The sequence below is a fragment of the Stegodyphus dumicola genome, chromosome 7 (genome assembly GCF_044657685.1).
Source record: "Stegodyphus dumicola isolate Sdum_Otavi_A_Nest chromosome 7, ASM4465768v1".
NCBI lineage: Eukaryota > Metazoa > Arthropoda > Arachnida > Araneae > Eresidae > Stegodyphus > Stegodyphus dumicola.
This window is the reverse complement of record NC_140774.1, coordinates 74,961,268-74,973,839: the sequence shown is the minus strand read 5'-3', so window position 1 is coordinate 74,973,839 and position 12,572 is coordinate 74,961,268. Positions and strand designations below refer to the sequence as shown.

The 12,572-nt window shown below is 32.9% G+C and overlaps 1 protein-coding gene across 1 annotated transcript in view; it reads left to right on the top strand.

Moving 5' to 3' along the window:
• The window catches only part of AlaRS (alanine--tRNA ligase, cytoplasmic), a 122,297-nt gene that overhangs the window by 59,375 nt on the left and 50,350 nt on the right, over positions 1 to 12,572 (top strand). The window contains exon 10 of the mRNA XM_035376779.2: positions 5,737 to 5,845. Coding sequence (XP_035232670.2) covers positions 5,737 to 5,845 — 109 coding nt within the window. The remainder of the gene's footprint in view (positions 1 to 5,736; positions 5,846 to 12,572) is intronic.

Here is a 12,572-nt window from a genome sequence, read left to right as displayed (position 1 = left end):
GAAATTAGAAAATTGCAACCAGAAAACTATTTGATTTGTATTCGTAATATTTATAATGACGAGGAATTTGATTTAAATCATATCAAAGAGGAAGTACATCGAGATGAAATACTACATTTAATAAGGAATTATAAGCCGAATAAAATAAAAACATCTGCCCTGAAGATAACCATGGTGTTGACAGATCAACTTCCAGTCCCCCCCCTTCCCCGTGCAGAGCAGCGTGAAATTGATAAACAGATTTCGGAACGGTTAGATAAACAAAGGATATCCATTTTTTGGATACAAAGGATATCCAAAAAACATCCATTTTTTGGAGCAATTCCACTTTTTCTTTGATGGACATCGAAACATACTTTCGTTTTCGTAGATCCTTTGGGAGCTCCAGCATCGGAAATTCTATTTGACATAATCGAAAGTTCAAGCTGACTTTTATAAAATTGCTCTTACAGTCTGCAAAAAATAATAAGCCGGATCCAATTCGAAGATTAAGGAACAACGCAAAACATGAACATTAACTGAAATAGACAATTAGATAATTTTAGCTTATACCGTCCGTTATACATTAAACGCGCAGCGAAAACGTATTCTGCGCTTGTGCACATGCAAATGTGCAGTTGTAAAGGTCTTATACGTACGCTTAAACGCCTATGCGCATGCGTCAAAGTGACGCATGCGCACAAAGTTTTTAGCTTTGAGGTCCGGATTATAGATCATTCCGGATTATGGGTGTCCAAATTAACGACTTTTGACTGTATTAAATTTTCTTTTACAAACATAAAACTTGCTTTCCTTTTAATAGCTCTCTCATTTAATTTGTTGAAAATCTATGATTGTATTTTGCTGTTGCTGTTCACATACTGATATAAAAAAAAATGGTGATATACTTAGATAAATAAGGTTTCAATCATTCAAAAGTGATGTCCTGATTAAAAGCTTTTTTTTAATTAAATATATGAGGTTTTATCATTAGTAAGTGGATATTTCCATTGAAGACGTATAGTTTTTATGCTAACAGTTTTATATTACAAAATGAATTAAAGAGAATTATTGTTCTATAACTAAATAATTACAAACAACTTTAAAGTGTACATTGTGAAATATTGGCATAATTGATGTACATGAATCAAAAAATAGTCAGCCAATAAATTTTCTTGCAGAAACATAAGCATTATTTTCTTTTAAATGTCTGGATCATTTAGTTGTTCAAACCTTTGTGCATATTATTCTGCTGTTCACATTCTGATAAAATCTGTTGATATGCTTAGACCAATAAAGTTTTAGTCATTCAAAAGTGAAACTTTTAAAGTTACCCCCCCCAAAAAAAAAGAAAAAAAACACCCTACTTTGGTGTGAAAGCTATTTAGTAATATTTCTACAAATTGGAATTTAAAAGTTTTGAAAATTTTATTTCAGAAAAAAATATAAGCATTCATTTCTATAACTAAATATTATTAACTACTTTAAAGTAAGCATAATCCTATATTGGCATTATTGTATACTTGAATCAAAATTGTTCAGCCATTAAATTTTCTTGAAAAAAAATATAAAAATTGCTTTCTTTTTAATAGCTATCTTATTTAAGTTGTCGGAAACCTATGATTATATTTTTCTGCTGTTCACATACTGATAAAAATGAAGTGATATACTTTGGTAAATGAGATTTCAATCATTCAAAGGTAAATACTCTGATTAAAAGTGTTTTTCTTTTTAATGAAATATATGAGGTTTTATCGTTATAGTAAATGAGCACTGTCTATAAAGTTTTACAGCATTTAATGGTTTAATTTTAACAGACCTGCAGTACAAATAAATAGAAGAGAATTATTGTATGAATTGTATGTTCTAAATAATTATGAACTGTTTTAAAGTATACATTATCAGATATTGGCATAATTGTTATACATGAACCAAAATATAATCAACCAATACATTTCTTTGCAAAACATAGAAAATTACATAGGTTAGTCAGCAAAATCTTATGTAAGTAATAATTTTGCTTTGCATGAATTTAGCTTTTGTGTTTATGCTTTGGTATCTTAAAAATATGTTTATGTTTAAATTATTACTGAGAAACACCTTTTTTTCCTCATGGATCAAAATTATAACAGTTAACCCTTTTTTTTAACTGATACCATTTCTTTTGTTAAATACAGGTATTATTTAGAATTATTTCGTTATAATGCAAAGAATTTTTGCAATATATAACTAAAATGTATATTAGTATACATAAACTTTATATGCATTGAAAGAAAACTATCACCTGAAAAAATTATAGATTATGCGATTTCTAATATATCCAATCTGAAGGTGATCTCTTATCCATCAGAAATCAGCAAGTATGTTAGAATTTAAAAGGTTTTGATATCGTTTCTCTTCATCAGAAATTTCTCAATAAAATGTTGATCATGGTCATTGTTTGCTTCTTTGAAATGAATAAGATAAAAATTTCTTAAAAGATGATACAGGAAATGAAGTTTTAATCATATAATACAGTACAAAGTCTGAAATCTGCAATGATCTAATATCTAAACCTCCGCACCACCACTCCTTTTTTTTTTTTTTTTTTTTTTTTTTTTTGCAATAAAGGAAGAAAGAATTAAATTCCAAAAGTAGGGTCTCGCTTTAATACATGCTTAATGCTTCACTCATATGAGGTAAACATTTTTTTGCAACAACTATGAGAAAGTTTCAGATTCTTAATTTCAGTTTGCCACTAAATAAAACACCATCATGTTAAAGAAGCACAATCGTTAACTAGCTTAAATCCGTTCTAGCAGTAATATGTTAGCTCCATAGCTGCCATTTTGCTTCATCTCAAACTGATTTACAAAAGTTCATTTCTGATTTTACACTTAGTAACTTACTATATCCCTGATGCTGACCTGGCTATCATTCTTTTATTATTTTATGCTTTCATCACGTGACAATCAAATCATAGCAGCTTGAGGAATGGCTTAGGCAGCAATATCTAAAACAGTTTTTAGAAGTATTAGTAATTGACTATCAAACAGCGTGATAACCTCTTATACTCACATTGCATTTCGCGGACTTCAACCAACTGCACTGCAAAGTGAGTGTGTTGACAAGAAAAAATTTCTTCCTATATGCGAAAAATAGATCTGTAAATGATATTCACGGCCCAAATGATTTTTAGTGCTGTTTGAATGAAGAATAACTTATTTTATTTAGATAAGCCTTAAATATATGTGGGTATTTGTTTCTTTAAAACTTAGATAATGCTTAATCTCATGGTAAATTGCTAATATTGTATGGAAGGTGCTAGCTAAGCATTAAGCTATGTAAAACGAGACACTACTTGAAATCTGTATTATGGTTCTAAATGCAGAAAATATCGCTACCAATAATGAAGATTGTGACAAAGAGGTTGCTGAGAATGAAAAAATTTCAGTTGTAGGAATTCTCATCTGAGCAGTCAGAGGATGTGAACACTGGAACTTCATAACTGAGTAAGAAATAATGGGAAATAACTTAAACAACTTACTAGAAGTGTTCAAAAAGCAAACATATAAGTAATGAGCTTTTTTAAAACATATATTATTTTTATGATCATAAATGATTCATTCTTTCATAAACAACTATTTCTAGCTTAAATTTTATAATTTCTACATATCATCTTACAAGTTTTAAGCTCATTATTAAAACTCCCAAAATTCTAAAATTCAAAATCAGTAAGGTGCTGTTGAGTCCGGACTTACTACACCCCTTAGCTTCATATTTAGAAGTTTTCTGCCCACACTTTCCCAGGAAGTTTTTGCAAACATTTTTGGTACTTGCATATTAACGCCACTGCGGCTGCAGGCCAATCTGCATCTAACATTTTTGCGACAAATCATAAATTAAAACACTTTATTTAAAATCAAAGTAGTCAGTCAGATTTTGGTGGAAAATGGGCCAATATAAAGTTTAACATAGATTCAAAACAGTCTTTATTTTCTTTGGCCTGATGCTGTCGCCATATGAACTCTGCTAAAACAGATTCTAAATGATGTCTCGCTGTCCTCCTGTATCTCTTGTTCCTCCATTTAGCACTGTCCCACATCTCTCAACTGTTTGCGAATGAACTCCTGTATCAGGATCAATAAAATTGTATTTATGATTAACTTTATCATGTAGGAATCCTTTTTCTGTTCTATTTGTTTGGTAACCTTTCCAACTGTCAGAATAAATTGTGCTACCATCTGCAATGTTTTCAATAATTTTATTAAAAAGGGTAGAGCCAGATAGTTCTATTAGGAACAGTGACAACAAACGAATCTTTTGTTTCTCTACATATACCACCAAACTCCCACTGTTCAGGAAATACTCGACCACAATTATTTTTAAGCTTAGTAAACAAACTTTCATCAATTTCCACAATGCAATCTGGTCCACCTACCTTCTTGTTTGGCTTATTATCCATATCCAAGGCACATAATTCACACATGTAATTGTTCCAATCTATAATAGTTTTATCTGATAAATCAAATTGCTTATCACAAAATTTAATCAATGTCATCTCCTCGCACCAGCAGTATATCAATCTCGAAGCTGAACAAAATGGAATTCTGCTTCCTTCAAACCAGTTATCTTTTCTAAGAGTCACTTGCTGATCACACTGTCTTAAATTACATTTCCAAAATGTACATATACCAAAATAAAGTTTCATATCATGTGAATTGGTACTTTTTTTTTTTTTTTTTTTTTGGGTAAAATATTTTGCTCCTGAAAAAATAAAATTGCATTTTCTTCTGTGTTTGGAAAATCCCAAAGACGCATTTTCGTAGCACTAAAAAATGGTGTCAAAAATCAGCAAACAACAAGGCAAAAAGGAATTCAAAAGATAACTGCATGCGAAGAACAGGATTGCTCTTTATTGGCGCAACTTCTGCTGCGATGGTGTTAATATGTAAGTGCGGTGCCGTTAATACATGAGTACCACATTTTTGAAAGACTGCCAAGCCCCACCTTTGTTTGGATTCAAATGATAATTGAATTTATGACTCAAGTAATAATCTCCTAATTGGTGGTTCTAGAAAAATACCCCTTTTAATTTTACTTTCTTTTTTAATCATGGTTAGGCGATTTATTTCTAAGGTGTGTAAGTCTTATTTATTGCATTAATAATAAGGATTTTTAAAAATTCTAGACTGATGTATAGCAACATTTCAGTCGTTATCTCGTCTCCCAAAACTTAGAGACTTTTTCTGACTTTTTTTTTTTTTAACCAGGATTTTTGAATTTCCATGTAATTTAAACTTTTATATACCTGCAAATATAATTGAACTTTTTAAGCATACGCACGCATTCCCGGACCATTTATATACTCTGGTAGTGTCACTCTAAAGCTCAGGTGATAACAAAAATTGAAGTGCGTCTTAAAAATCGGTATGTTTGAATATTTTAAAAATTAACTGTTATTTTTCTGTGACGAAATTCTTGTTCACTATTGCAATTTTCCGTATGATGATAGTTTTCAGTCATAATTTAGCAGATTTATAAATGGTTATCCAAAATTGAGTTTTGTAATGTTGGAAAATTTCATTGTGGTTTTTGAGATAAAATTCTGAGGGTGCAATGGCAATTAGTGATGCAATTTTATGATCATTGAGTTCCAGTTCAAAATGTTATAATTTTAATTCTTAATTTGTATTTTTGCATTTATTATTCAGCATGTTAAATTTTTTGTCTTTCAATAAAATCATTTTCAGTTAACCCCTTTTTTTTCCATGGTAGATCATGGATATCATAAATGATGAAGAAGCGCAGTTTTTGAAAACCTTGACAAGGGGTAGACTGTTATTAGAAAGAGCAATCAAAAAGCTGAGTTCTGATGTTCTTCCAGGTAAGTCAATTATATATGAATTCTGATGAAATCTTATAAGGATTTTCATTATATTATACGAAATGCTTCTATGTAATAAAGCCAGAGATTATTTCTCATTGCCGTTTGCATTCTGATGATATGTGAAGTGATAATATGTACATATGAGTTAGGTTTTTCGAAATGTTTAAAAAAGTATTTATTTATGTAAGCACATTTATATGAAAATGTTTCTACATTATCTTAAATTTAATTCCATGAAAAATTTTAAAAAATTGATCATTTTATTAATAATATGCATGAAACTGGTATTAGTTATTTAGATTTCAAAATTAATATAATTAAAGTTTATTCAAATTTTGGTTTTGCATCTAAAATGTAAACTGTTACATCAAACGCATTTCAGAATTTTTTTTCCCCTATGAGTGTTTTTTAATATCATATTTGGTGTGTTCTGCAATTCATTAGATATTAAAATGGCTGATTTCTAGGAATAGCATGTGCTCATATTTTGTTGCGAATTAAAAAAAAAAAAGAGAGAGAGAGATTCAGAAAGCATTAGGCAAAATTGATTTTTATTAGATGGCTGCCTATCAGTGTTTTAATTCTTTTAAAAGCAGTGAGATATCAAATGAAAATGATCCTTGATGAGCATATAAAACTTAGAAAATCTTGCAGAAGTATATAAAATTATCCTGAAAGGTAACAGGCAAGACTCAGGGTGCTTGAGAAGTTGCTGGAAGGTAATAAATTTAATTAAGCAAACTGAACATAAGTTGTAAGATTTATAAAAAGTTTTTTATCACAAATATCTGTGGCAGTTTTTGGAATTCAGTAAGGTAACAGTTGTAACCTTCATTCACCTTGCTCCTTAAATTTTGCCTAATTGCAATTTTTTCATCTTTCCTAAATGAAAATAAAGCTGAAAGGAAAAAGAATCAGCTTTGTAACCATATCCCAGAAATTCTTGCTTAACAGTGCTGAATATTGAAACAAAAGATAGCTGTGTCAAAGCCTTCGAAAAAGCTGCTAAGGGTTTACATTGCAGTGGAAAGTTACTTGAAAGTTATTGAAGAAAATAAATATTTTAAAAGAAATTTCATGAAATTTTGATAACATTTCATGTAACCATAAGCCAAAAAAAAAATTATTTTCTTTCATAACTAATCTATTGTTATGTGTTACTGAATATATGAATATCTTTTGAATAAACAGGCCAAAGAAGAGGAAGACAACTTGGAATTCCAAATGATATCTGTTTTTATAAATAAATAAAGATGATTAGTTAAAATTATACAAGGAGGAATGAGAGATAATGCAGTATTATTATTATTATTATTATTATTATTAAAATTTGGCGAAATAGGCCTATTAATTTTGTTTTGGTATTTTTGCATCGATTCACTAAAAGCATTGTTTCACTTTTCAAATTGTTGCCACCAAATATTATCGCCCTGTATTATATTTAAAGAAATTAAATAATGAAGAATCTGCATAAATGTGTGTATGTTTCTCGCATTGTGATAAAGCAATGGTACCTAGAGCCATCAAATTTTAAATACTGAACATTTGCACCCAAATATGGGCATCTGGAAGCCCAAATTTGAAATTTGTTTTATTATTGATTTCATATTTTGTAAAACTTTAATGAATTTTTGATTAACAAACTCAAAGATTTCAAAGCGAGCAATGGCAATGTTATACAGAAAAAACATTTTTATCTCCAGCACGTGACTCTGTGTATCAGAAATTCTAAAGATATACTCATTTTAAAATTATTTTGTGATATTGCTCTTGAACTGAATTTTATGGTTTAAGTGCGAAGATTTAATAAATAAAGGTAATGCACAGAATATGGAAAAATGCCCCTTTGGAAGTAATTTAAAATCTAAAGCCTTTCTTTTGGGGATGGGGGGTAGAAATAGATAACATCAACTTCAATCCTAAAAACACCAGATCACTGTGACTTCAAAACTATAAATATATTATTGTGTGTGCACAGTTTTATAGTGGATTCAATACACACAGAACCAATGATAGCTTGATAAAAATTTATCTTCCAAAAGAAACACTTTGCAGTTTTGGAACTTTCCACAAAAGAACTCGTACAGCTGTTCTCAGTATCATAGCATACAATCAGTAGTTACACTTCAAACTCTTAAGAATGTTAAATGCAGTGCACTTAAAGACCAAAGCTCACACTGAGTTTCTCAATACTCTGTAGTTGGCCTTAGCTGTTTTTGGTTAGTTTCCCCTAACTTCTGAAATTTTTCAAAATTACTAGAAGGCATATGGTTAAAGTTACATATAAGGGCCAGATAAAGGATCAATTGCAATTATACAGAGATCTAACCAAAATGTCTTCAAATCATTGCCAGGTTTGGCGATTTCTCTCCAAATTTGGCCAGTAAAATTAATTACCAAAACCATCGCCAACTTGCCAATATCTCACCAATTTGGTGAAATAGCCATTTACCTCAATATAAATAGGCTTTCCCCTGTAATGTTGTTTTTCTGGTAGAACTTTGTCTCTTTAGACTTTTCATGTTGCATTATTCAAAAGATATTGCAGTTTCACATATAATTTTTGCTAAAATTATTTACATATGTGCAAAATTCTTAACACTGCTCCCTTCTCAAGGACTGCCCAGGACATGCAGTCCTTGAGAAGGGAGCAGTGTTAAGAATTTTGTACTTCCCTGGACAGGAAGCAATACTTAACTAAGAAAAATTAATGTGGTACTAAAGCAATAATTTCAATAAATAACATAACACTAATCAATAAATGAATGCATAAATTTACAAAGTTGTATACAGTATGGGGACTACATACTGTGCCCATAGTAAGGGGCTAGCCTGTCATAAGGAATGACTTTAGAATTTGATGACATGAAGTACAATCCTGCTGAACCTGTTTAGAACTGTGTAAGACCATACCAGAATGACTGTAGTTAAAGAGAATGTCCTTTCCATCGAATTGGATTGAATCGATGTCCTGTAGCTCTCATGTGGAATCAGGTCTTCATCTTCTCCATCACCAAGTACTTCTCCTACTCCATTCCTCACTTTCGTGCAGAATTGTGCATTACTTCAAACCACGCTTACAGATCATGAATATACTCCTCAGGTGATGGGGCATATTCAAACAAATGTAACCAAATAAAATTCCTTAAGGCATGCAAAGGTCCCAACCTAAAAGTATCTGGAATGGGGAATAGCTGATAGTCTCATGGACAGCACTGCAGTAGACCAGTAAGAACAGGGGTAACTTCTGGTTGCGTCTTGCTGGTTTCTGGAAACCATCAGTGAGAGATTGTTAAGGACGGTTCGATTAAGCCTCTCTACCATGCCTCGTTACTGCGGATGTAAAGGCATTGTAAACCCCTTTGGGTTTTGTCTATGCCGAGTAGTTTGCAGAGTTTTAATTACAGCCTTGACATACATTTATAGAGGGTGTTTACATATTTTTGTAACGATTTTGATTTTCTCCATGGATTTAAATATTAATTTTAAAATACAAACATGACTGGTATCAAATTGGAAGAAGGTTTAATTATCGTCTCCAGGATTAAAAATATTCTTTTCTTTAAAATGTCACTGAAAAATAAACAAGAAATCAAAGGCTATAGTTTTTCATTGTCGGAAGAGAAATACTCTTATTCAGTTATTAAAAAAAGATGTGAAAAGCATGGTTTTAATACTTCTACACATAAAATGAGGGACATAATTAATATGAAAATAAAGAAATATGAAAGTTTACATCTGACTGGAAAAAAGTCAAAAAATGCATACCCAACAAAGATAACATACGGCTCTTATTAAATCTAAAGTTGCATATAATGTTTTAAAGGAAAATCCACCTCCAAGAGCAATTGCAAAATCTCTGTGGGAATTATGGACAAAATTATAAAATCTGATTTAAAGCTAATCGAAGCAAAAAATAATAATAATGTTCATCGCCTAATGTCGAAAAATGTTTCTCAGCATAAGACTATTTGCAGATTGCTGTATGAAAATTACTTGGCATATGAAAAATGGAAATATATAGTTACAATTGATGAGGCTTGGATATACTTATCTGATTGCAATAGAAAAAGATCAATTCACTACCGAAAAAGAGGAGAAAAAGACTTGATCTGTAGTTCAGAAAAAACAAGGAAAGTTTTTCAAAAGGTTTTTATGGTTATGTTACGTTTCTTCATAATGTACGGGTTTGTGGATTTGGAGTGAATAATGAGAACAGTACTTGAATTATTGAAACAATTTATTAAGCAGTATTACTCAAGACAGCAACAAAATCACGTTTACAGGCATCGAAGAACTGCTATAAATATGCTGAAACAATCTGCGACACAGCCATCAGGCTATAATGGTGAAGACAGCTTCACGACAAAGCACCAGAGTACAGCTCCTGATTCGTTCTCGGAACTCTACACACTCTTGAGACTCTCCATGCTACAACTCGCAATGCACTCAACGATACACTAGAGTGCAGCTTCGGACTCTGTTTGGTCATTCTGTAAGATAAAAACTCGTCGATAAACTAAGAGATTTTCTTGATGCACTCGATGACCAACTTGGTGCTAGACTACGAGACACTCACTGACTGATTATTAACTGACTCCACTGGGCACTGAATCTCCGTGTACCAGCAGGGTTTATGTAGCTTTTTGGCTTGTGTTCAAGAACATTCTCAGCTAAACCATTAAGAATTCGTTCCAGAAGGTTCTCCATCCATCTATGCCATATCGCCAATTTTGTCGCCAAATAAGCAATTTACCGCCAAATATGGCAACCTTGCCATTTTCTGGCTACCCTAAACCTGCTTTGCATGGAAGCTATGTCACCACTGCTGGATATTTCATAACACTATCCCCTACCAAGGACTGCACGTCCCAGGCAGTACATTCCTTGATCAGAAGCTAAATTCGATACAAACAAAATGTAATAAACAAATAATATAACTAAAGGAACAAATATTTACAAGTTATACACACAAATTAACTGGATAACAATTTTAAATTGTTACATTACACCTGGATCAAATACTCTTTCACTTAAATTCTCAGATGTATTCCAGCCCACCAGCGGCCGAGCGGTAAAGTCGCTGAACGCTGGTAGTTTGGTCCAAGGTTTGAATCCCGAAATAGGCTGGCTGCATGGGTGTATTCATGGTTTTTCCCAAGTGTAACGTATATACGAGCCAGTTTCCCTTAGAAAGTCCTCCACGAAGGCATTCCTCCCCATAGGCAGATAGCCCTCGAGGCTTTGCCGTAATTAAATAACCTAACCTCACCTCAGATGTATTCCTACTTTGCATATCACAGTCTGAAGATTCAGTCCTTTCTGACTTTTCATCCGCAGGAAGATCTGAAACAGTTTATTCACCACTCTGTAATTTATTCGCATCATGTGTATGTTATTTTCAGCAGTTGGTACATGCTCATTTTCCTCCGTTTCCTGGGAACCAGTTCCAAATGCAATATTGGAGCACTCTGCGTGAGCTGTACATCAGTTTCTTCCATCTCAGTGTCACATGAATTTTCAGTTGGTTCAATACTTGCTAACTGTGACTTTATAACTTCACTATCAGTTTCTACGAACTTGACAATCCCATTTTTCACTTTCTTCCACTTCAGGCACTTGAGAATCAAAAACTTCTTTCCCCTCTGTTATTTCTTCATGCTTTTTTTCTTTTCCTTTAACCCTGTTAGATGCTTCATCCGTCATTTCTTGGTCTTTTCTAAGACAGTTCATTAGCTCTCCCTTTATTTCTTCCTCCTTTGATTATCCAGGTGCCACTAGTGTCATTTTCACATCTCCAGTTTTCTCTCTAAACTCCATGATGTTGCTTTTAATTTTCTTTTGATTCACTTCCATCTGCTGCAGTTGCTCTACCTTCCCTGGCCGACTTTTATTTCTTCTGTAACTGAGTTGACGGGAAGTTTCGATCTTTTCTTGGGATGCAGCAAAAAAAGTCATGAGCTGTCTCAATTGTTCTTCCATCGCTCTTGTCACTGGCATTCAATCTCACTTCTGACACCAGTTATTATGTTTTTCTTCACGTACGTATCGGGTTCCTGAATTTGGAGTGAAAAACGAGAATAGCACTTGATGAAGTATCGAAACAATTTATTAGCCAGTATTACACAAGACAGCTCCAAAATTATGTTTACAGTCATCAAAAAGCTACTATAAACACGCTGAAACAATCAGCGATACAGCCTTCAGGCTATAATTGTAGAGACAGCTTTGCGACAACGCAGCAGATTGAAAGGCTCCCGACTCTGTTCGGTCTTTTTCAGAGCTCTACATACTCTCAAGACTCTCCGCTGTCAGGCTATAATGGTGAAGACAGCTTCACGGCAAAGCACCAGAGTACAGCTCCCGACTCTGCTTGGTCGTTCTTGAAATTCCACATACTCTTGAGACTCTCCATGATGCAACTCGCGATGCACTCAACAATACAGCTGAGTACAGCTCCCGACTCGGTTTGGTTGTTCTCGGAGTTCAACACACTCTTAAGATAAAACTCGTCGATGCACTCGACGACTAACTCGGCACTAGACTGCAAGACACTAGCTCACTGACTATTAACTGACTCGACTAGGCACTGAGCACTGACTTTCCGCATACCAGCAGGGTTTATATAGCTTACAGCTGACTGTATCATGGCCTTGAAGCGAAATCAGTTTCGGAAGGTCACGTGATCGAAATAGTCGATCTTTTTCTCTTTACCCTAATCCCG